Source organism: Cheilinus undulatus, linkage group 20 (assembly GCF_018320785.1).
Source record: "Cheilinus undulatus linkage group 20, ASM1832078v1, whole genome shotgun sequence".
Classification (NCBI taxonomy): domain Eukaryota; kingdom Metazoa; phylum Chordata; class Actinopteri; order Labriformes; family Labridae; genus Cheilinus; species Cheilinus undulatus.
In genome coordinates, this window is record NC_054884.1 from 14,335,157 (window position 1) to 14,361,270 (window position 26,114).

The 26,114-nt window shown below is 40.8% G+C and overlaps 2 protein-coding genes across 2 annotated transcripts; both read right to left on the reverse strand.

The window, feature by feature from the left end:
• Positions 1 to 4: 4 nt before the first annotated feature.
• Positions 5 to 11,165, reverse strand: chadlb (chondroadherin-like b). Its single transcript, XM_041815232.1, has 11 exons — positions 10,162 to 11,165; positions 6,617 to 6,781; positions 6,337 to 6,531; positions 6,077 to 6,232; positions 5,855 to 6,000; positions 5,450 to 5,731; positions 5,138 to 5,357; positions 2,870 to 3,143; positions 2,382 to 2,794; positions 2,100 to 2,266; positions 5 to 713 (listed from the first exon to the last, which is right to left on the reverse strand). Exons 1-11 carry the CDS (start codon positions 10,162 to 10,164, stop codon positions 413 to 415), a joined length of 2,322 nt encoding a protein of 773 aa, XP_041671166.1. The 5' UTR covers positions 10,165 to 11,165; the 3' UTR covers positions 5 to 412.
• Positions 11,166 to 11,221: 56 nt separating this feature from the next.
• Positions 11,222 to 24,451, reverse strand: rangap1b (Ran GTPase activating protein 1b). The gene is made up of 16 exons (XM_041815233.1): positions 24,376 to 24,451; positions 23,901 to 24,019; positions 23,679 to 23,806; positions 21,990 to 22,049; positions 21,577 to 21,756; positions 21,326 to 21,460; positions 18,267 to 18,425; positions 18,053 to 18,166; positions 17,867 to 17,966; positions 17,656 to 17,740; positions 17,317 to 17,488; positions 16,933 to 17,016; positions 16,698 to 16,800; positions 16,435 to 16,523; positions 14,888 to 15,009; positions 11,222 to 13,530 (listed from the first exon to the last, which is right to left on the reverse strand). The coding sequence occupies exons 2-16, from the start codon at positions 24,010 to 24,012 to the stop codon at positions 13,446 to 13,448; spliced, it is 1,728 nt and encodes a 575-aa protein (XP_041671167.1). The 5' UTR covers positions 24,013 to 24,019; positions 24,376 to 24,451; the 3' UTR covers positions 11,222 to 13,445.
• Between the last annotated feature and the right edge of the window lie 1,663 nt (positions 24,452 to 26,114).

A 26,114-nucleotide genomic window follows, 5' to 3' on the forward strand; every position in this document is an offset into this window, starting at 1 on the left:
ACGGTTTGTTGTAAAGTTTTATTTTTCCTTTTTTATATCCACATGTTCTTTTGAAAATATGTCATCTTTGATTAAAAAGAAATGATAAAAATTTTGACTTGTGGTATTTTTACAAACTAATTCTGGTGTAGTGGTCAAAATATCTAGCATCAGGAGCTTCATGAACTGTGAATGTGCAATCGTATGCTTCCTTTTTTGCGCAGTGCAGTGCTGGTGATGGGTATAGCTGTGTGTACTCATTTTTTGTGATGCTGTTATTCATCAAGATTGTTCCATTAAACTGCAGAAAACCAATGTGAAGGAGCCTCTGCAGATGCTGCTTTTTAAGAGTTGACAGTTTTAGAGTTGAATCCTCGCCTTAATCTCAACTTCATCAGATGCTTGTAGACTGGGAGAAGTGACCACAGCATGTTCACGCCGTGCTGCCTCTCTTGGTGGTTTTCTTGGCTGCAGCTGCTTTTGTGTTGGGATTCTTGCGAATTTTGGATTTGGGTTTCATCATCTTGACCTGTCGGTGGCCGTTAAGGTGCATTGGTTTGGGTTTGGTCGCCTTTGGTGCCTTTGCAGGTTTTGGGGTGACAGTGGGAGCAGAGGGGAGGCCCTCTCCTCCAGGACAGGCTTTAAAGACATGGACGTCCTTGACTCTGCGACCCTTCAGCTCAGGGGGGTTGGCACAGGTGGCACGTACCTTCAAGTTTACTCTCTCAATCCACCTAGGTGAAGAGAATGGATAAATGGTTCTTATTGTGACAAATGGAAAGCTTGTATTATTGGTTAGCTAGAATACAACAAAGCATAGCGACAGCTAAAAGTTACACAACTTCCACTTGTTACGAGCCCATGTTTCCTTTCAGTGACAGCTTATTGGGTAGTAAAGAGGGATTTAGACCAGGTCTTGGAGAGATGCATGTCACCCTAAAGGTAAATATGGTTAATTGAATACCTAAACTGCTCAGTGTGTACATTGCTGACCATATAAACATTTTTTGTGGGTAAAGCAATGCCAGATGATATTGCATTACTTTAGTCCTATAAATATGTCAAATAAAATTGTATGCATCAGCAAAACTCAATAAAATAACCTCAGATAACCATTAAATTCTTCACCCACTAACAGGGATGCTTGCTGTTGGTAAAGTGCTGCACTAGCATTACTTACAAAGGTGTCTATAGGCTCTAAAAGCCTGTAGTACTTTTTGGCTTAACAGCTTTAAATATCTACATCTGTGGCCTGAGGAAATTCTGATTTTGAAGCTTTGCCACAAGCACAGCCAACAGCTGGGTATTAAGGTCACGGGTTAGGCATGATGTCCAATGTACTGGTAAGATGAATAATTGGAATTTTCTCCCATCTAAAATCAATACTTGGAAAATTTAATGATGGCATGACTCCTTGGATGTTACTTGATGGTCTAACATTTTTTACCTGCAAGGGTATCCTAGAATAGAAGGGTTTTGTGGATGTTCCAGTGGAACCTGGTATACCTGACTGGCCATCGGCTGTCTTGGCTTGAAGAGGAAATAAATGCACATGCATTTGCTTGCCTCTCGTTATTAGAGAATAGGATGATGTGCTAGTGTCTACTCTAGAGGCTGATGTTGCAACTATGCCATCAAGATGCAAAAAAAAGGCTTTTTAATCACTGTCCACTATAGTGACCTCAATGCATGAAAGGGTGCCTTAGAATTTTTATACATCCATCCCCTGACTTATACTTTTCGATAACCTTTTCTCTGAGTTGCCTGAAGTGTTCTTTCTTCTTTGTGGTGAAATGGTAGCCATGAATACTGATTAACCAGTGACTGGACCTTCCATACACAGGTGTGTTTACACCACACTCACTTGAGACACATTCACTGCACGCAGGTGATCCCCATTTCACTAATTGGGAGACCACTGGCAACAGTTGGCTGGACTGTTGACTTAAGTCAGTCAGCTTAAAGGTGGTGATTATTTTACCTTACATATTTTATGTAATTGAAACCCTAAAAACCTGCAAAATTTCCCTTTATAAATCTGACCAAACACATCCTGTAGATTTTTCTTCAAGGGGCCAGATGATTTTTTTTCTATGCTGTGATTGTAAGGTTGTACTTACAGGCGTAGCGGCAGCAGAGGGCAGTCACACATCAGAGGGTTGTCAGCCAGGTTGATCACCTCCAGAGAAGTGAAGGGTTGTAGATCAGGCACCTCCTCCAGCTGGTTTCCCTCCAGGAAGAGACTCCTCAGACCAGGACCCAGGCCTGCCAGGGAGTTCTGTGACATCTGGAGTCCGAGAGACATCAGAAAATTGTTAAATAGCCTCACCTTGTTTTTGCTCCTCTGAAAGACGATGCTTTCTTTTAAACAAGCAGGTAAGGTTATAGGAAGATGAGGTTACCTTCTCCAGTCCCATGTTGTCCAAGTACAGCTCCTTCAGGGACCCCGCCAGTGGTTTAAAAGCATTGGGCCCCACCCAGCGGATAGCATTCTCTGACAGCCTCAGGTCTCTGAGGTTTCTTGTCTTGCTCAGTGCCTCAGTGGGAACCTCCTTCAGCTTGTTTCCTCCCAGGTAGAGTGTATCAAGGTCGCCGCCCTGGTCCAGAGCTCTGGGTGACACGTGATCAATGGCATTCCCTGTGAGGTAAAGGTTTCTGAGGCCCTCTGCACCGGTCAGGACGTCTGCCTCCAGCTTGGTGATGGTGTTGTTCTCCAGGTGAAGAGCCAGCAAACTGGGCACCAGTTTGAAGGCTCCTTTGGGGAAACCGGTGAGGCGGTTTTTCTCCAGGTGGAGGTATGTCAGCTGAGGGAGGCCTGTGAATGAAGATTTAAGAAGTTAATCAGGTCATACTAAGACCAAAATGTCTTCTGTATATGTGTTGATTTGACCTTTAAAGGCATCAGGGCTGAGCGATGTGAGGTCGTTCTCTGACAGGTACAGGTAGATCAGTCCCTTCATTCCACTGAAAGCCCCGCCCTCCACCTCAGCGATCTTGCAGCGCTGCAGATGTAATGAAACCACCTGGGGAACACCAGGGAAGCTGTTGCTGGGGATATAGTGGAAGTGGTTTCCACGTAGGTCCAGGAGACGAGTGGTGGGAGAGAAACCACGAGGAACTTTGGTGTGACCGCGGTTCTCACATGAGGAGTGGTGAGTCTCAGCCTGGAGATGGGGAGGGGATTGAAATTTGAAGAACAGAATAGATACTGCTGGTTAAACATTCAGTAATTCAATTGTAACTCTGAGTTTACCAGGCTAATCATCTAAACCCAGTTAACTAGTTTTTTCATGCAATTACGAAGGATACTGTATTATCTAATTTGGAAAATATGTAAAAATGTTTCTAAACTCTGCTTCAGAGTTTAGAAACATTTCCCTTTACAACAAATCTATATTTAGATTTTCCTCCTGTCAACCTACCTTCTTCATTAGTCAGTCATTTTTGTTGCTTATCAAAGATAGTTTAAGCTACCTGAAACCACAAAACATTCTGTAAAATTGGGGAAAGCGAACACAGAAGTGGTGGCAGTAATCTTTAAAACCACTGAGAGCAAGAGCATTTTGCAACTAATCAGGCTGATTGGCAACAGGTCAGTAACATGACAGGATATAAAGAAAGCATTTTAGATAGGCAGGGTCTCCCAGAAGAAAAGATGGAGAAGTGCAGAGGTTTTCCAATGCGTGAAAAATGTCTAAAAATTGTGGAACTATTTCAGAAAAATGTTCCTCCTCATAAAATTATGAAAACGTTGACTATCCCTCCATCAACAGTACATAATTTCATCAAAAGATTCAGAGAACCTGGAGAAATCTCTGTTCGCATGGGACACTGCTGGTGGTCATTATTGGTTGTTTGTGATCTTTGGGCTGTCAGGTGGTGCTGCATTCAAAATAGGCATGATTCACTGTACAGGCTCAGGAGCACAGTTTCATCCACAAATGCAAGTTAAAGCTTTACCATGCAAAGAAGCCATATGTGAACATGATCCAGAAATGCTGCCGTCTTCCTTGGGCCAAAACTCACTTAAAAAGGACTGAGGCAAAATGGAAAACTGTTCTGTGGTCAGATGAATCATAATTTGAAATTCTTTTTTGAAACCATGGCTGCCATGTCCTGTGGACTACAGAGGGGAGGGACAATCCAACTTGTTATCAGCATAAAGCTCAAAAGCCTGCATCTCTGATGGGGTTGCATTGGTGCCTATGGCGCAGGCAGCTTATACATCTGGAAAGGCACTATCAATGCTGAAAAGTATATAGAAGTTTTAGAGCAACATGTGCTCCAGTACAGACAACGTCTCAAGGGTCTTGCATATTTCACATCACAGCAGCATGTCTTCACAGTGGAGATGGATGCTGAACTGGCCTGCCTGCAGTCCAGACCTTTCACTGATAGAAAACATTTGGAGCATCATAAAATGAAACATCCGGCAAAGACCCAGGACTGCTGAGCAGCTAATTCTACATCGATCAATGGGACAACATTCCTCTACCAAAACGCCAGCAACTGGTCCGGACGTTTACAGACTGCTGTTAAAATAAGAGGGGAAGCTACACTATGGTAAACATGGCCCTGTCCCTACTTTTTTGAGATGTGTTGCTGCCATCAAATTCATCATGAGCTAATACTTTTTTGTGAAATGGTAAAATGTCTCAGTTTCAACATCTGATGTAAAGTTAATGTTCTATTGTGACTAAAATATGGGTTTATGAGATTTGCAGATCATTGCGTTCTTTTTTTATTTACATTATACACAGCGCCCCATCTCTTTTGGAACTGGGGTTGTAGTATTTGTTACAGTGCTGCCTCTCATGCTGGATTGTCTCTCAATAGACTAATGTCTGACTGTAAGTTATAGCTGATCAATGAACAACAACAAAAAAGTATGGAAAATTTGTTAAAGCACTATTATTCAGAGAGATCTGTAGACTGCTCAAACCTACAGCCAAAGTAAAATAACAGCTGTGAAAGTGAGTGTCAAAAACGTCAATAACTTAAAATGATTTAATGGTACTTTATTGCTGGGTGGCTTTAATTTTTCTCCTTTCATTGGAAACAAAAACACAGTCCCAAGAAAGTCACCATGAATTTATGTGGAGCAGTCTGCTAACACCAAACAACCTCTGAAAGCCTCAGCTACTCATCATCTACGTACCTCACAGACACAGTTGGCGGGACACTTGACCTTGCTCTCAGGCTCCTCTGTAGGTGGCGGTGCATTCCTAGTTGCCTCCTCATACTCCGCCTTCAGCATGGCTTCTTGGCTCTGACAGCGAAGCTCAGGAGGATGAACAGCCTCCAGGTTCTCTCCTGACAGATGAGCCGGGCCTCCACACGTCCCTATCAGCTTCACCTTGCTGCGGATCGCCCACTCCCTACAGTGAGGTAAAATAAAACAAAACTAGAACATCTTTGTTCAGTGACTGAATCTCAGCTCATGTTTAAACTCTACAAAGGAGTGGTGTACCTGAGTGGGCGCAGGTAGCAGTTACAGTAGAGGGGATTTCCAGCCAGGTTGAGGCGTGCTAGGTTAGGTGAACCTTCAGAGAACGGCTGGATGACACGCAGCTGGTTGAAGCTGATGTCCAGGTGGATGAGGTTGGGGGATTTAGATACAGCTGTGTTGGCCAGGTCCTGCAGGGACATGTGGTCCATAAAGAGGTGGGTCAGTTTGGCCATGGACACCACGTCCTCTCCGAGGTAAGTCATTGGGTTGTAGCTCAGATCCAGACGGGTCACCTCAGGCAGTCTGGGTGTAATGCAAATTAGAAAATTAGGATGGTGTATTACATGTAAAGTACTGCATAAGAGCTGTGTGATTCTGTGACAGAATCTAAATGTTTCTAAATGTAAGAAAACGTTAAATGCTGACCTGGTCATGGTCTCAGAGGGGAAGAACTGCAGCTCGTTGTGATCCAGACTGAGGCGGTTTAGTGTGAACAGACCTGCGAAGGCCTCAGTGTCCAAGTAGTTCAGAGAGTTGTGGCTGAGACGGAGCCATTTGATGTTCTGCAGACCCTGGAGGCACAGAGGTCGACTATTTTATTTATTTTTCTAACAGTATCCGATCAGTTCGAGGTAGTTCGTGGTGTACCTGGAAGGCCATGTTGGGGATGTACACCAGCTGGTTGTGTGTGAGGGAGAGCAGGTTGAGGAAGCCGAGCTGAGAGAAAGCTCCTGGCTGGATCTCTTCCACTCGGTTACGGTCGATCATGAGCTGCTTCAGCGAGGACAGACCGTCAAATGACTCCTGAAGTCACAGACAAAAACAGACAAATGCTCTGAGTTAAGGTGGAGTGTTTGGTTTCTTGCCTGTTGGGTTTATCACAGAAATGAATTGTTGCGTGTGCTGACCTGGTAGAGGATCTCAATGTTGTTGTTGGCCAGGTTGAGGAAAACCAGGCGCCCGAGACCACGGAAAGCACCCTCCTTCACCCTGCGGATGTTGCAGCGCTGCAGCGACAGGTGAGTCAGGTAGGGAGTGTGTTTGAAAGCCCCGGTGGGAAGTTCCTGGATGTCATTCCCTCTGAGATCTAACTTCACAGTGATCTATAAAGAAAAGGTTTACACCTGAGACAGAACAACATGTGAACTAAGTAAACAAAAGAATCTTTATGTATGTGAATAAAGAAACCTCATCCACGGTGGGGGGAACTTCAGTCAGGTTCTTGTTGATGCAGGTGACGGTGAGCTGGATCTGGTCGCACACACACTGCTGTGGACACTTTGCTGTGAGAGCTGCAGGGATGCAGAGGAGCAGCAGGGCCCAGAGGGTGTCGGGACAGAGCTGAAAGTACATCTAAGAGGGGAAATAGCAGCTTTGAGTTCATTTAAGAAATTCACTGGGCACAGCTTCTGATTACACTTCTTCGTTGCCAGCAACACCAGCCACCTGAACAGTTGGGCTTTACACCAAAGAGGTCTCCACCTCTAACTTCTTCCCAGTTTATTCTGGGGTGAGACAGGGGTGCGTCTTAGCACCTACGCTCTTCAGTACCTGTATGGACTAGATTATGGGACTGGTAACAGGGGCAGCAACCAGCGGAGTATCATTTGGTGATGTCCAGAGCACTGATCTGACCGTAGATGTCCTTGTGGGGGCTCTTAACTTGCTGAGTGATGAAGTTGAAGTGTTGGTAATGCAAGTCTCCTGGCTAAAACAAAGATCCAGGCATTTAGGGTTGACTTGGATGCTGCCATCGAATCTGTGTCTGTTAATGATGAGAGCGTGGACGTTTTAGAGCAGTTCACCTTTCTTGGCAGCATAATCCATCAATGACGGACTGCGTGGCTGAGGCCAACCACAGATTTGGACTGGCACATAGGGTGATGGGTTCGCTGGGCAAACAAGACATCAGCTGGGAGGATCCTCAAGAGATCAGGCCTGAGCCTGGCGCAGGCCTGGACGATGGCCATCAGGAGGCCAGAGCAGTACAGGACCAAGGTTGACATGGCAAAGTGCCAAACTGCCATACCTGACTTGACCTGATAGGGACAAATTAGCATCAAGAAGCAGTTCTTTTAGAGAGGAGCTAAGAGAATCAACCAATCCCTTTCAGCCACAACCTCTCTCAATTTAATCATCTTGCAGCTGTCATATTTTAAAATCTCTTCTTTTTCCTTCACAGTCAGTATGTTTGTCTCAGTGCGATCGCTGCAACCCTCCTCCTCCTCCTCCCCAGCCACCTCCATTTCATCTCAGCAGCATATGGGTCAAGCTCCTCTCAAATCTACTCCTTAGAAGTCTCTCACTCATCTTCTCCTTCCATCACCACCACCAGAGTCTAGACTCCAAGAGGGTATCCTATCCTGCTGTCCTCCTCACTGTCCCTTCAAGTTCATAAAGACATCACAATGGAGTCTATACGCCAAAGACATTTCACAATTCCAAATATTGCTGAACATTTAACATGTAAATAAATCATTGTTAAACTCGTATAAGTCCCTCCTGATTGAAGTAAAGGTAGTACCTCAGGTTGTAGCGGGCACAATCTGCCATAATGCAATTCAATTACATAACAACGAATTAGCTTCAGCTAACGTCTTCAAAAAGATTTCTGCAGCTAAAAATCTGCACAGTCTGCTCTGAGATGTTGGCTCTCAGCACCAACTTCTCTCTCCCTTCTCAAGTTTCGGGTTAGACTTTAAACAAAGGAGACATACAGAGAAGGAAGCATACTGCTGGCTTCACTGGAGGCCCCAAAAGTAAGTAGCTGTTACATTACATTAGGTAAAATTGACAAAGTATATTTGCTTACTGTTATTAAGAACAATTTCAGTGTTTGAGATGAGTATTTCATTTCAGATATACACCCCTGGGAAGGTTCTCCACTGTTCCAGGTTTTCTCCACTTGTGGATAATGGCTCTCAGTGTGGTTCACTTGAGTCCTAAAGCCTTAGAAATGGCATTGTAACCCTTTTCCAGACTGATGGATGTCAGTGACTTTGTTTCTCATCTGTTCTTGAATTTCTTCAGGTGGCGGCATGGCGTGTTGCTTTGTGAGATCTTTTAGCCTACTTCACTCTGTTCGACAGGTCTGGCAGTAATCAGGCCTGGGTGTGGCTAATGAAACTAAACTTGGCAATATTTAAGGACTTTTGGACTTATTCTGCTACATCTTTAAACTCTGTCTAAATAAGGGTCCTTCCCAGTGTCCCCCACAGTTTTAAGCAGATGACTGCTTTGTGTCATAAAGACACTTTAAGACTATTTTGCATATTTAGTTCACCTATATATAGTCCTTTTGGTGTTTGCGCATTATTACTCAACTGCTTGTCTTTGTGAGGAAGGATAATTATGAACCTTAACAGCCTAAGAAAAGGGGCTTTCACAACTACCTCTGGCCCATGGACTCTAGGCTGAGATAATTACATAATTGTCCTTTCTGAGTGAACTATTCCATATTCCTCTGCAGTGTTGGGGGTAATTTGTTAAAAAGCAATGCCATAGTGTTCTCAGATTACTTTTTGTTGCCTTTGCCATCATAGGAGAAGGGAGACTGAATACATAGGCAGCATATATTTTCTTTCTCTGTACAAGACTGTTCCTTTCTTCCAGAATCAGTTTGGCTCTGTGATGTAGGATTTTACCAGGTGAAACTGTGATAAGCTCTATGTTCAATTCTTGGAACATAAAACCTACCGAAGACGCATGTGTCACTTTGCTTTAATTTTATTACTACTGCTCAGCTGGATGATAATATCTCCATTATTCAGTACTTTTGGAGGATTAGTGTCATTTTGGCCAGATTGAGCTGCCATAGTCTTCACTGGAATGCCTTAAAACCACATTCCCATGTCGGATCAACAGTCCTGATCCGCAGGAATGGACATGAAAAGCTTTACGGCTCCACACTCTGAAATTTGGAGTCTCAATATTTGGACAAGGTGCGCTGGTGCCATCACTGACCATCTCTATTTTACCTGCTTCACCAAGCAGAGTCAGAGATGGAGCAAAGAGAGGGCAAGACAATAAAGCACAATAGCCTTGTAGGTTTTAAACCAGACGACTCTAAGACTGGAAACACACTTTACAGAGATGCAGCATCACACCACTTTTTGTTCCTAAGACCCCCCTGAGAAGAGAGAGGGGCCAAGAAACCAGAGACGGAGGAATTTCCTCCTGCCGGACTGTTTGTCCTCGTCCCCCCGGGGATCAACAGTACTGACCGCAGAGGAGCTGCCGCGCCGCCGCGCACAAAGACGCACAGTGTCTTTCCATGCCGGTGTGGTGCCAAAACGCGTTTCCCCATGAAAAATGTGTCCTTTGGCCAGAGACGACGAAAGGACCAAACGACTCTCCACCGGGTCATAGAAATTTAACCAGTATTTCAATATTTTTCTTCACTGTTTTCCACACTGATCATGGTTCTTTTTGCGTAAAAGTGGATGCAAGTTTTAGAAAAGAAAGAGGCCATCATCTTATGAGCCAATGATAACCATTTTTAACAAAGGATGCAGTGTCGTCAGACCATACCTGTAAAACGTGGACATATACTGAGTTAAAAAAAATGCTCTAATTAAAACAAAACGTGGCCACGTGATTGGACAATTGAGAAACGTGCGTTTTCAGCTTTCAGTTCTACCTTTTTTATTGTTACGATGTTTTTACAATAGCCCCAAAATGAATACAATTGTGACATTAAGCTTCTTAAAGTACAGAATCCATTTTAGACTCACCATGGTTCCGTCGTGGTTCCGCCCGGCTGCAGGTCGTTTACTGTCCGCAGAATCTCTCACGGCCTCTGCTCTCTGTGCTGCACTTCCCCCGGCTGTCCCCCATCCAAAACAAACTCCGATTATCCCTCCATTCACTGACACTCCCCCTGCCAGGCACACACCCACCTCTGGAGTCGGCACAGTGAGTCTATTAAAGGAATAGTTCACCTCAAAATGATTAAGAAACGTGTATAGAAAGTAGGACTGGGCAATCCAGTCAAAATTAGAATATCATGTAAAAGTTCATTTTTTCCCTGTGATTTACTCTAAGTTGAATATCCATATATTCTAGATTCATCAATACAAATTGAAATATTTCAAGACCTTTTAAGTTTCAATCTTGATGATTACAGCTCATGAAAATCAAAAATCCACTATCTCCATATAGTATATTGTGGGAAAGTCCAATTTGTAAAAGTTTCCAAAGCCTTCTTTCTCTCACTCTGGTTCACTACACACAACCACAATCATGGAGAAGACTGCTGACTTGACTATTGTCCAGATGACAGTCACTGACATCCTCCACAATGAAGGTAAGCCACAGAAGGTCACTGCTGAAAGGGCAGGCTGTTCTCAGAGGCTTTATCAGAGCATATTCATGGAAAGTTGACTGCAAGAGAGAGGTGGGGTAAGAAAAGGGGTACAAGCAGCAGGGATGAGCTCAGCTGTCATAGTACTGTCACACAAAGCAGATTCAAGAACTCAGGAGAGCTTCACAAAGAGCTGAGTGTCACTACACACAGATGGGTTCAGGAAATGGACTACAAGTATTGTGTTCCTAGTACTGAGCCACTCAATGATTATCTCACCTGGGATGAGGAGACAAAGAACTGGACCATTGGGGAGCAGGTGACCTAGTGGTTAAAGGCGCTCTCCGTGTGTGGGTGGCCCGGGTTCGAATCCGGCCTGAGGCCCTTCACCGCATGTTTCTCCCCCACTCTTGACCCTGTTTCCGACTCTGTCCACTGTCCTCCCCTCACTAATAAAGGCACAAAAATGCCCAAAAATAAATCTTAAAAAAAAAAAAAAAAAGAACTGGACCATTGCTCGGTGGTTTGAAGTCCTGTTTTCAGATTTAAAAAAAAAAAATTTAGAAATCAAATTTCAGATTTCATTCTGAGTCTGAAGGATGATCAGAGAGGGACAGAATCCAAAGTGCTTGAAATCAACTATTAGTTTCCACAATCAGTGATCTGCTACAGTTGGTCCACTGTGCTTTATCAAATCCAGAGTAAATGCTGTCAAATCTACCAAGAGATTTTAGAGCATTTTGAGCTTCAGTCTGCTGAGAAGCTTTATGGAGATTCTGATTTGTTTTCCAGCAGGACTTTGCACCTTTATAGCAATTTCCTACGAAATGTGAGATACTTTTATGGTGGCAACTGCCTTTCATTTGGTGTTTTTGTTGTTTCTCCTGTCCCCCTCTTATTGCTTTTCTCCCAACCCTCAACCTCCTTCTAGCCCTTTCCAACCCTAGTGCAGCTTCAGCAGAGGACTGTCAACACAAGCCTGGTCTGCTCGACAGTCTTGCCCTATAAAAGGGGAGGTTTATGTCTCATGATTATTACTGCTGTTTTAAAAGGCCTCAACAGAGAGTGGTCTCAACCTGCCCTCTTTCTACAGTGTCTTGAGATACCATGAAGCCAAAACTACCAGATGCTGGTTTACTGACCATTGTATTACTGTTATGTAACTGTGCAATTTAGACATTTCTCTCTCACAATGCTATCTCCTTGTTCTCAAGTTTCTGTACTTATAAGAAGACTCATTAAGACTTGATATACTTTAGAATTTTTAGACGATATTGAGGAGTGTCAAATATCTTGGCATACTGAAATGTCTCTAATATTTTTGCACAATCTCAACTGTGTGTACTTTGCAATGCTTTAAGATTGAAAATTAAAAATTGCCCAATGCTGGGTGCCAGGGACTTCTACTGGTGTTGCTTGAGGGTTCAATATCACTTGATTTTCACCAGAATTATAAAGGTATAATACTGGTCTTGAGACAACCATTTGTTACTCCTTTACAGAAAAATATCAAGAAATCATGCATTGCCATTCAGCTTATTAAGAGATAGTGATAGCTGATCTTTGGTATAAATCAACCAGCCCCAGGACAAACCTGACTGCACTCAATTTAAATGAATCACCAGAGACATCAGTTATCTGCTTGTTAGTTATATTTCAAATGAACAGCAAATCATCCTGACAACATAAATGCAGTCCACACACTCTACTGTTGTTCTGAATGCCATGTAAATGTTTTCAATGCTCATCTTTCCATTCAGAAATTCATCACAGACATGAGGTAACACAGTCATATAAGAGCAAAGCTGTCAGTAAGACTGATTCTGGATCAGAGGCTACATCAGGTAAAAGTGATCGTGGTCCTGGGAGGTGTGCACCACTGTGACTGTTCTCTGTGCAGGGCGATGCACACAACGACAGTGTATTCAGGCTCAAGCATGCGGACCATTCCTGCTCAGTCAGATGCACACAGCGCTCTGACTTACTGGCCCTCAGGAGCAGAGATTGTTATAGGACAGACTGTCCTAAAAGTTTGCCTTCCTTTCAGAGCAGATTTTGTCAATGACAGTTCAAGGAAAATAAGCAAAGCATCCCAATAGCTTTACTGATTTTGTTTCGGCACTTGATTAAGTTTTCCAATGCATTTCAAGGCTTGTTTTCTGAGTGTCTAAAAATACAACAAATCCATGTTTGCACTTTATCAATATCTTAATTTAAACTTAAGATTCATAATTTATCATTGTCTGATAGTATGAATCTGATCATCTAGGCACTTCCTCTGCTGCATGTAGACACTATATGTAACAGATGTGTTGTTCTGTTGTTTGCAACACTGCATTGTGAAACCACAGAAACTGAATGTAATGTGTTGATAAAATTGCCGGATTGTTAGTCTGATGTTAGTCTTACTTGTAATCAGTTTCATTTTCATTAACTCAAAGCTCAACTTTTGTTTTCTATATTTTTAGTTATTTGTTTCTATATTTCTATAAAAATATAAGTCACAAGAATAAGTAGAAAAATAAAAAATTAAGAGAATCTGCAAAGTCTTTGTCGCTCCTTCATAAAATATACAAATCAGGAGTGGAGATAGGTTAAGTGGTCGTCTGAGTCCCTTTAGTTTAAGTGTAAAGTGTCCCTGTTGGGTTTTATTGTTGAGGTGGTTAACGTTGCTACAGTGTGTCTGTCCCAGTGTTTGTGGTTTGCAGCTGTAAATCACTGTTGTTCGTTAATCTTCTTTTTCAGAGATGATCTCAGCCTCTCTGAAGCACTGCTGCATGACTTGAGAGCTCCACTGTTCCTGCAGAACAACAAAGATGAAAAATTAGCAAACTAGAGTTTACTGTTCTGATTGACAAATATGTTTAAAGAGATCTGTCAGTGTCATGCACTATATATACACTATATGGACAAAAGTATTCAGACATCTGACCATAACACCAACAGAGACTGTAATGACACTGAAACCAAATACGTGTACTTTAATATGGAGTTGGCCCTCCTTTTGCAGCTGTAGAAGCCTCCACTCTTCTTGGAAGGCCTTCTGTAAGATTTTGGACAGTTTCTGTGGGAATTTGTGCCCTTTTATTCTAGAGAGCATTTATGAAGTCAGGCACTGATGGACGACGCCAAGGCCTGGAGCGCAATCTCGATTCCAGTTCATCTCAAAGGTGCTTTATGGGTTTGAGGGCAGAGCTCTGTTCGGGTTAGTCAAGTTCTTCCACACTGGATTCATCAAACCATGTCTTTATAGTCCTTACTTTGTGCACTGGGGAACAGTCGTGTTGGAACAGTAAGGGGCCTTTCCTGAACTGGTGCTGTAAAGTTGGAAGCGTAGCATTGTCCAAAATGTCTTGGTATGCTGAAGCATTAAGACTGCCTTTCACTGGAGATAAGGGGCCTAGATCTAACCCTGAAAAACAGCCCCCTACCATCATCCCTCCTGCACTAAACTTCACTGTTGGCACAGTATAGTCAGGCAGGTAATGTTCTCCCGGTATCCACTAAACCCAGACTTGCCCATCTGACTGCCAAATAGAGAAGTGTGATTGTCCATTGAACATGTTTCCACTGCTCCACAGTCCAGTGTCAGAGTGCTTTACACCACTCCAACCATCGCTTGGCATTGGACTTGGTGATGTGAGGTTTACATGGAAACCCATTCCATGAAGCTCCTGCTGCACAGACTTTGTGCTTAATGCCAATGGAAGTTCAGAACTCTTCGGCGATTGAATCAGCAGAGCTGTGATTTTGCATGGTCTCCGGCTTTGTGGATAAGTTGCTGTTGTTCCTTAACACTTACAGAGTCTAACAATAGGCCTATCCCTTACAGTTGACCATGGAGTATCCAGCAGGGATGAAATTTCCTAGACTGTCTTATTGCAAAGGTGGCATCCATCACAGCACCACGCTTAAAGTCACTGAGCTCTTCGGACGACTCATTTAGTATCACAAATGTTTGCAAATGGAGACTGCATGGCTATACGTGCTTGATTTTATACACTTGTGGCAAAGGGCCTGACTAAAACACCTGAATTCAATTATAAACAGATATGACCGAATACTTTTGTCCACATAGATTACCTTAAACAACGTAACTCCAAAAATACCAAAATATCTCTTTAAGGCCAAATATGAATGATGAATACTGATCCTACTTGGTCATGAAGGTGTGAAGCAGTGAGGCCTGATGAAGGTGGAAATACTCCTGCTGGATGGCGTGCTCCAAACACAACAGCTGACCTGGAACCAGTGAAGCCTTTTTCACCTTCCCTTCTCCCTGAAACATGAAAAGTAAAGTTTAGACTAATTTAAAGGGAATTCCAATCAATATAGGATTCTTTATTTAAACATGAACATGAGATGACAACACCTCAAGTGTTGTCAATCTTAGACATATTCTTTACACATTTATATTTATAAATTCTATACTAATTTTCTACCTATTTCCATCTGCTTTTCATATCAATTCTCTATTGCTCCCATTCTTCAGCTTTGAAAAATTTCATAGGGAACTTTTGCCAAACAAATTATAAAAAATTGTATAGCTTCATGAATGGTTAAAAGAAAGTTTTTAAAAACTTTGACTATATAATCACTTTCTGGACACAAATGTATTCCTTGAGCCAGAAATTTATCTGAGACGGACAGCCTTTCTATTGTAATATACAGGGATGCACAGATTTATAGGCTTAACATCAATATTGGTCAATATCGTCCCTGCTGACAATTATCAGCCCATCTGCCAGTAATGTAGCATGATCAGATGTCAACAGCAGATGTTAATCTGTTTTTTTGTAGTAATTTAATGCTGGCATCAAGCAAAAGACATTGCTGTTCAGATAAGAAGTTTTTTATGGGCAGGAGAAGTGACCTTTGGACAAACTCTTAGGTTTACATGGTTAAATGTGAGAGAAAATGCTTGCGTTGTGGGAGCATTACACCATCCAATGGGTGTATCTTTATTTTCAAAGCATTCTGTTTATCCTCAACAATGTTTAGAGACCGAAAGTATGATACCAACCAAGGTTATTATAGTTAACTAAAACTAACCACATAACTAAAACAAAAATGGAAAAATAATTCTAATTAACTGAAAATAAATGAAAACTAAGCTTTAAAAAAAACAACAACAACAACAACAAAAAACGAAAACTAACTGAAACTAAAGTCTGTGCTTAGAAAACTAACTAAAATAAAATAAAAGACAAAATCTCCTTAGGTTTAGTCTTGTATGTATGCCCATGCCTGGAGAAAGTAATATCCCATAATTTGATTGGAGAACACATCACACAGTGGCATTTTTTGGTCTTAAGTTGTACACAAACATCAAAACTGAATAAATTAAACGAAAAGTAAAGAGCCCTTTTGGGTGTTGCCTCTGACAAGTATCCAATATTGCTGAAAAAATCAAAACTAACACTAATAAAAACTGAACTAAAACAAAGCATTTTTACAGAATAAAAACTAAACTACCAATCCAGAAGGAAAAACTAATTATAAGTAAACTGAAATGTACACGAAAAGGTAAAAACTAAATAAAGCTTATGAAAAAACCAAAACTAGTATAACCTTGACACCAACACAGAACATACTACAATTATCAGCCTTTTTGCGTACATCTTTGTCTTTCTTATTTAAAACCTAACAACTCTATGCTCGTTTAACTCTGACTTCTGTATAAAACTAAAAACAGCAGCTGTACCTTGAGCAGTCCCATCATGACCATCAGTGTGGAGAGGAAACAGTACGAGTGGAGGTCTGAGCCCGAGAGGATTTTCTTCAACACAGCATCTGCAGGACAAACGTGAAATTATTAAGAATAGTGGTATAACTCCTGTGGGGATAACATTGTTTTATATAGGACAAAGGAACCTGTTCACACCAGCATTTTAACCTCCAGAAGAACACTTTACCCATAAGAAAACTTGTGTTTATTCTTCAGTAGTAAAAAAATATTTTATTCACCAACAGATTCAAAGACCGCTGACTTTGTCTCTGATTCCTCGCTGTACAGAGAAGCAATTTTCAGATAAACATCTGCTGCATTGTGTGGGTCAGATGCATCCACCTGATGAGAGAGATAAAAGTTTATGATAGGACCTTTAAAAAAAGCCAGTTTCCAAGGCAAGGTGTACTAACAGTTACACAGGATTGTGGGACCAGCTGGGACAAATCATATTCAGTTTTTTAAAGCTCCTACCAGTTGTTTTAAGTTTGTTCTCATCTCTCCCAGCTGAAGGAGCTTCTCTGTAGAGGGACTGCTGAGGAAAGATGCTATCTCTGCCTGTGGAAGAACAAAGTCACAATCACACCTCAGTTTGTTTCGTGCAAATTAGTCCTTTAACTTTAACAGGATATAAAGACGTTTGCATAGATGTTAACTGAATACATTATTACTCTAACAGAAAATAGTGACAGGTGTGGCTTTTTTAACCAAATTAAATTGAGTTAATATATAAAAAATGGCTGCAAATTGATTAAGAATAAAGACTGAGTAGACAGTAGCTGTACAGCCAGATTTGCAAACTGTCTGCTACATAAATAATTAGATATAAAACTGTATGTAATGTATGTTTAGACTTACTGAGATCTGGGGTTTCTCTGGACTGTCATCTTTTCTGGGTGTCCCATCTTCACTTACAATTTCATCATCTTCCTCATCTTCTTTACAGTCGTCATCACTTTCATCGTCATCATCATCATCATCATCATCATCATCTTCCTCATCCTCATCATCAGGTTCTCCCTCATCATCACTACAGTGATGCCAAAGAAATGTTTTAGGGAAAACACTCATTGAAAAAAATAATATGCGAGACAGAGATATGTATTATTTAGGGACTAAGGATCTTAAGAATAGTTGGAAAGATAGGGTTAAAGATTCACTGGATTATTTCATGTTGCATGAATACAAACATATCACCTGAGAGATGCTAGCAAGTCTCCTTTATCCATGTTCTCCATAGCTTCTCTCAGAGCCTCACAGCCCTCCTCCCCAAGACAGTTACCTGTTAGGAGTAGCAAACACAATAACAACATTCAGAACTTTTCTGGTATTAGTTATCCTGGGAAGTATCATACATAGACCAATATCACAGTTACACTGACATCAATTTTACCTACAGCATACCTACCATTCAGATCCACTGTTTCCATGTGAGGTTTGCTGATGACAGACTGAGCTACAACCAGAGCTGCAGCCTCAGTGATTTCTCCAAATGATAAATTCAGCTCCTGAAACAGGAAACAATACTGTCAAAACTGCTCGCAGAGCACACATGAACAGACATAAAAAGGGTGGAAGAAGATGTTAAGCTTACCTTAAGGATTGGCACTCCTTCTCTGAGGACAGCAGCAAGAGCGATAGCTCCTTCAGGGCGGACCAGGCAGTCACCAAAGTTGATCACCTGGATGTTCCTCAGGTGCCGTAGAGCCTGCATGGATAACAGGAAAAAAAAAACAGGAATATATCTATTTGAACATTCTGTCCTTTTATTTGCATATACTTATAAGGGGTATCTAAAAAAACCTCACCTGTGCCATGGCCAGCGTTCCCTTCTTAGTAAAAGTGTTGTCATTGAAGTTCAGGACTCGGAGCTCTGGGTTGTGTCGCATGGCTGAGGCTAATGCCATCACACCTGTGGAGTTTATGCCATTCTGGGGCATGTGGACCTCCTCCAAGCTTCCCATAAGCTTTTAGTAAAAAACAAGAAAAGTTTCAGGTTAAAGGTGTCCTCACTGAAGTCCAAATCACTGAAGGGTCATGTTACATCTTCAGATATCTAGATATGTCAGACCAACCAGCTTAAAGGAAAAATTTACCGGAAGATATTGGCTTGTGATAATTTTATGTCTACACATTGTAAAGATGAAAAAAAAAAATCTGAAATCGGTGCTTCTAAGCCTGAGATATTCCATGACAAAGGTCAATTCACCCAGAATGCAGTGGGCTCATTGCCTTCCAAGGCTGCTCCCAGGCGGTTTCCTATTGGATAGATGTGGCCAGCGCTGCAGGTGGGTGGTGCAGCGTGGTGAATGTGCAGGTCACAACTTGTCCACGGGAGCGTTTTGGAGTTGTTAGATTGTGGATTTGATGAGTTTGATGAGGGAAAGCTGGAAATACCATAAGACACCATAGTGTTGGCAGAGCAGCTCATATCTCAGCACCACTGATTTAAAAATAGCTTGCACCAACAACTAAAGGTAATAAACTTATTACTAAGACTATAGGGATTATGGCAATGGGCGAATGTGCCAAAATGTTGAAGTATCCTTTGAATTTCTTGAAGATCCTGGGGGTTATGGAACAAAAAATCGAGTGGTAGACCTAAAAAAGTTTCACCGGCACTGAGCCGGAGGATCTGATTGGTTGTTCGTCAAGACACGGGACGATCCTCGACCGAAAATTAAGACTGTTACTGGTGCCGACTGCTTCCCAATAACCATCAGACAGCTTCTGTGAAGGAAGGGCTTAAAAAACAAAAAACGTCTTCAAAAGGCCTCATTTCCTTCAACGCCACAAAATTGCCCATTTGGACTTTGCAAGGTAGCATCAAACATGGGACACTGAAAGGTGGAAGAAAGTTTTATTTTCTGATTTAAAAAAAAAAAAAAAATGTAACCTTGACGGTCCTGATGGCTTCCAACGTTACTGGCATGACAAGGAGATCCCTCTTCAGATATTTTCTACGTGGCACAGAGGAGGGGGCACCATTATGATCTGTGGTACTTTTTCCCTCAATGGAACAATGGAGCTTCAGGTTGTGCAGGGGCGTCAAATGGCGGCTGGCTATGTGGAGATGTTGCAGTGGGCATCCCTCATGACTGAGGGCCCTTGTCAATGCTGCAGTTCACAATGACGCCTGACAAAGAACTTCTTCCAGGAGAATAACGTCACTCCTTTTGACCATCCTGCGTATTCCTCTGATCTAAATCCAATTGAGAACATTTGGGGATGGATGGCAAGGGAAGTTTAAAAAAATGGACATAAGTTCCAGACAGTGGATGCTCTTCATGAGCAATCTCCACTTGGAGCAACATTTCCGTGGGCTATGATCTTAAACTTTGATCAGCTGATGAACAGCCTATTTCAGTTTAATTGTTGTTTTCAATAAATTGCTAACTCAGTTTTTTTCTTCCCCACTCCCATTTCTTCTTTTTGCATTTTGAAGCTCTACTTAGAATCTTCTTAAGATCCAACAGTGCAAAATGTAAATTCTTGCAATTTTTCAATTGGTCTTAAAATTTTGATCAGGAGTTTATCTAAAATTAGTAGAAAGGTTAGACTAAATCCTGATGTCTCAAGAGACAGAAGGAGAGGAGGCGCATGAATAAAGATGTTTCATCTCATTCAGACACCATTTTTTAATTAGGTAGGTGCATAATATGGACACAAATATAACATCCCAAAAGGTTCAACATTATTTTTTTCCAGTCCAAGTGGATTTTAGCTCATTGTCCAATTAAACAGGAGAGGTGAAACAGCGATAAAAAGACAATGTGTACTATGAAAAAAGCAGACATAAATATCAAGTGAACAGGTGGCATCATTATCTGTGCGCTGTAATATTTATCTGTCATTATTTCATGTGAACTTTACCAGCTTCATTATTGTGCTTCTGAGTGGCCCTACAATAATGAAATGAAACGTGACGGACAGACTGCTGCTGTGTTTGAAGGCATCATTATGCTGGTAGTCCCTGTGTAAATATTAAACGATGAGGTAAACTGCAGGGTAACAGTTAAACTTCACTCTGTATATTTTACCAAGGTGGTACAGGTCGTACAGTTGAAGCGCTGCACTCTTCATGCCTACACTGTTGTCCGTTAGCCTACTCGTTATCAGGGAACGTATCAGCAGCTCTGTGTCTAACATTACTGTTGCTATTAAATTCCTTTTAATCCTTTCTGCCGTGTTTGTTTCCTGATGGTTGCAGCAGGTGATCCCAAAGTGTACTGATGAAGCACTGCCCTAGACTCAACCCTCTGTGGGGTGGCACCAGACCGGCATGGACACAATGCGGAAGAGCAGGTTGCAGTTTGACAGATGTCTACAGACATCTGAGCCACTTCGCCCGGCGGAGATTTGGAGGGTAAATGAGAGAGGAGTTCTCCTTACAGTTTAAAGTGAGAGCAGTGACACACTGATCATTGAGCATGTCATACACATTTACTATCGATGCACCGCTTGTTGAAAATCTGTAAATTTTTCCTTTAAATCCCTAAGATTGTAAACGTGCACTATGAGAAAACTGTAAATCCTCACATTAATGATACTTAAACAGAGGACAGGGGAAAACTTTGCATTAAACAGCCTCAGTTGTCCAGCAGTGTAACAGTGAGTGTGTCATGGATTTCAATTGAAAATATAATAGACAAAATCAAGAACTTAATGATGATATTTGATCAACTAAATGGCTTTTTCTCTCTCACTGAATAAAAACTGATCAAAAAACAAATTCAAATGTTTTCATCAAACCAAGTTGGTGTCAATAATGACATGATTGTGTATTTTGTGGTTATTAATAACTTATTAGTAAAGTATATGTTCACGCGTTTCAAAACCTGTCAGGCAAGCTCTGAGGGTTTTCTACCTGAAAGGCTTTGGCCAGGGCACTGGCTCCTTCGTTTTCCAGGCGGTTCCTTCCTGCAACGAACACCCGCAGTTTAAGAGGAGCTCCAAGCGCTGATGACTGCCTGTGGCACTCAGTCAGAGCTTCAGCCAGGATCTAAACAAAGCACACAGCGCCGTCACTGTCTACAGAGTGTTTGATCATATTTTAAAACCCACCCCAAGTGAAACATTTTGACAGATTTTTAGTTTAAACCTGGACTGATCGCTCACCTTTCCTCCTCCGATCCCCATACCACAGTTGTTAAGCTTCAACTCCCTTAAGGTGTGGCAGGAGGGGCTTTTCAGCAGCTGTTCAATTCCCTTTACACCATCTGGCCCAAAGGCGTTATCGCTCAGGTCCAGTTCAGTCAGCCTGGCTCCTGCACACATCACTGCACTACCCAGGGACCTCTGATGAAAGCACGGACAGAAGACAGGTACTGTAAATCAGAAATAAACTGTATACAAATGTGTATTTATGAACGCATCAAATCACTGAAATACACAAAGAAACACTACATTTAAACATAACAAATCATAAAAAGAAATCAAGTGCTCTAGCTAAACTTAATGAATAAAAATAACATTCAACAGTGTGGCTCGTCCCTTAACTGGGACTGGTAAACCAGAGGTTTGAACCTCACCAGGGCTGTTGGGATTTCTGAGCGCAACCTTCCAGTGAACATGTCGCTCCAGTAGCATCTCTGAAAGACATGAAGATTGTTATTAACAGATAAAATGCAACACAGTACAAAGAAGAGCCGTGTTTTTTATTCGAAAAAGTGCAGGCAGATGGAATCAGAAAGGATAAAAAATGACAGCCTGTATTAATGGAAAATGAAAACAACCAGGGATTAGTCAGTTAAATCATAGCTGTAAATGACGCTGTGTCATATGAATACCAATCCACAAACATTGTTTACAAGCAAATGTAAATCCAAAACAGAATATTTAGCCAGTGATGGTCTTCTCTGAATAAACTGAAGGGAATCAAAACTTAGAATATTTCAGTTCGTTCAACACAAGGTTTTAAGATAAATCTCCATTTTTTTTATTGACTGCTGGTTTCAAAAGTTTTTAAACACTACATTTAATTAATTTGACAGGTGCATAAGAGAGAAAGAAGTCCATGAAAATTACATGTAAACTCCTGCACACTGTGTACATTGCACAAACACAGCATTTTGGTGATGATTCAGTTCTGAATTTAGTCATATGAAGCTAGATGCATTTTGGTAAATAAAGAACTGGATATTGTTCAACATTATGTGTCTAAATCTGTTTTATTTTGTTCTGGAAACAGGTATTGACTTGACTGGTTTTGGTTTTTACCACAGTCACACTAGGGCTGAACTATTTTGGAAAATAATCTAATTGCCATTTTTATTTCTAATCTTGTGATTGATATTTCAATTATGATGTTTTTTTTCCTAATTCCTCATTTTATGTATTCTTCAACAAACACAAGTAATGAATCATTCTATATTATTACCAACACAATATCAGATAAAGTAAACATGCCTGTAGGCCAGATCTTTCAGGATAAAATTAGATGATGCATGAATCAATATGAATAATAAATTTCTATTCATCTACTTCAACCACAAACGTAAATTGGCTTATTTGTTTAACCTACAGCCTTGTAAGCAATCATTATAACAACATAAAGCTCTGCCAAACAAATGTTTTGTAAACATCAATATGAAAGAAAGTAACAAATACGGCTGAACGGTTTTTAAAAAGTATCTCAGTGAGATTTTGACTCATATTGAAAATTATTTATGAAGGAAATTATCATTTTAAGTCATTCTCATTTTTAATGAGGCAAATATATGTAAAGTAAAGGACAGTATTTATATTTTGAGAACTATTCTAAAAAAAAAAAAATTACATTTGAACACTTGCATGTTGTGTAATGCAGTGGTTTGGGACTCAAAAGTGGGGCATGAAGCTTCTTCCAGTGGGTGAGAAAAAAATGTGGCAAAAAGTAAGTCTATGAACAGAAGCTCAAAGTCAACATACAGTAAATTAATACATTTGGATTTTCCTCTGATGATAAGTAATTTTTAGTATTTTTCTAAAGATTTCTACTTATATATCTTCTCTTCTTTGATGGTTTTGGGTCCTGATGCCTGACTAACTGAGAACCACTGGTTCAAAAATAAGGGTATTAGACTACTTAGGTAAAAGGAATATTGCATATTCTGCAAATTAAAATTGCAATAGGGCACATTCAAATTGACCAGTTATTTCAAAGCCTTAATCACAACAAACTATACCATTGTGGTACCTTGTGAACTCTAGAGTTAACACTATAAATCCAGGAGGAGTACCTGGAGCTGGTCTTTGTTCTTCAGGGCTTTGGCGATGGCTTGGGCTGCCTCTACTCCTACAGTGTTGCCCTCCAGACACAGAGCTCTCAAGTCCTGATACTGCTCTATCTCACGGACCAGGTCCTTCACTGGAACATAGACAACAGAGAGGAGGTCTAAAATACCGCCAAATCACAATAAAACAAAGCTACATCTTTTTTAAAGCCACATCAGGTGTCCTACCTGATTCTTCGGTGTCCAGCTTCTGTCCCAAATCTTTGTAGCTCAGCTCCCCATCCCTGACGTGGGTCTTAGAGAGAGCATCAGCCAACTGCGCAATGTCATCTGAGGCCATAGTGACTCTATAGAAACATCCAGAAGACAGACATCAGAGAAAATGACGTTTTAATACGTTTCCCAACATTAACCTGCACGTTGGCAGTAATACTACTCTTAAAGAGATATAATGATATTCAACTGCCGGTTACGTGTATCAGACGGTTTGTTTTCATACATCAACCGCACTATCAACAACAATCAAGGTAGCTATTTAGCTTCACAGGTGCTAGCTAGTAGAGGTGCGCAACATAATGAACGTTGACAGCCAAAAGTTATCTAAAATTAATGTAACTCTGAATATGGACTTTGAACAGAGTATTTTCGAGTCTTCTCGTTTTCTTATCATCAATATATCTCTCACTGAAGCGTTGAACCTTACCACAAAAAGTATTTCCAGAGAAATGAATACGAGCACACGCCGCTCTTCCGCGCAGCGCGCCGGTTGCCAAACTGTGTGACGTCATGCCGCCAGGTTTCTTTCTCGTTGATTTTGCTTATGTCGGTCAAAATTGAACTACAGGTGTATTACCGCCACCTGCTGTTGATACCCCGACAAAGCTGCTCTTGCAGGGGTTGACTTCAGAGTTCCGTCATTTTTTGAGGAACTGATTTATTAGTGGATTAACGGATGAAATGTATTTATGTGTTTTGTTTAAATCTGGCGGTGACAAGATACCTCATAATGTAAAAACAAATACGACTGTCATTGTCCTACAACACTTTATTTTTATTTTTTATTTTTTTTTGTTTTCTTTTTTTTCTGCAGATATTGGCTTTAAATATAAAAGTATTTTCACTTGAAAGATATAAATCTAATTTCTATGAACGGATTTTGTAATAATTCAGGTTTACTTTTTTATATTTCAGGGTTATAATTCCCGGTTTCAGTAAATCAGTTCCAACTTTAATTTGAGCTCAGTGAATATTTTATACGAAGGTTATAGGTTACTATGTATTTAGAAAAACAAAAGGAAAAAATATAATTACCTACGCTCTCTTGTTAAATCTGAAAATTATTTTGACTAAGGGTAACTAAACCCTAGATTTTTGGCTGAAGTTCGTTTAACACTGAAATTCGAAACAGAAATCTAAAGGGATGAAATAACCTTTTGAACCCTGAGTTTATTTTTGGGTCTCTGCTTGAAAATTGCATACCCATAATAAAATGGGTATATCTCTGCAACCACATGGTCTATTTGAATAATTTTGGTGTCAAAGTAAAGGGAACACTTGTGAGATTTGTCAAGGTGTGTTAATATGCGTATATGTGATACTGGTGAATAGTAAATGAAGATGGCACATAGCTAAAATTTAAAAAATTTAGGTTCGCCTAAAAAAAGCATTTTCAGGATGAATATCCCTTTGAAAATGATGCAGCTGCAGCTCTTAACCTTTATCAGACCATAACATATGAGTACAGAGTTTGATATGTTGGAATTCATTTAGTTGTTATTTGAGTTGTGTTTGGGGCATGAAAAAGAGGATTATATAGTCTTGTAGCCCAGGTTCTGCTGTTTAATTTGATGTGTACCATCATTATATTCTTTCATGATTAGTTCTCCAATTGGGGGACCTCCGGGTTCACAAGGATAATGTTGAACCTCAGGCAGAGGTGGAAAAAGAGTGCCACTGTTGTACTTAAGTAGTACAGTAACCCTGGGTAACATTTTTTTAAAATAAAAAGTAAAAGTACTACTCCAGTTATGGATGGAGTACTCCTCCAATACAGTCCCAAGGTTTGAAACTGCTGTGGGACAAGCTCAGATCAATTGATTCTTCAATGAATTGAACTTACACTAGTAAGCGGCACTGTGGAGCGACACTGAAATAATTCCAACTGAAGAACTTTTGATTCAAAATGGAGTTTAAATCAACACTGAAACGTTTAACCCTGAGACAACTCCAGTTTTTGCTGTATCCAACAGCTTTTTTTGTGATGTGATGTGAAGTCATTCTCTCACTCTACTGTGTACTCAACAGAAGTGGAAAATGTACAAAGACTATTGCACTCAAGTAAAAGTACAGTTACTCTGGTTAAACTAAAGTAGGAGTAAAAGTACTGTATTCAAAATGTACCGAAGAAAGACCAAATTAACAAACTTCTTACCCATCGATGCA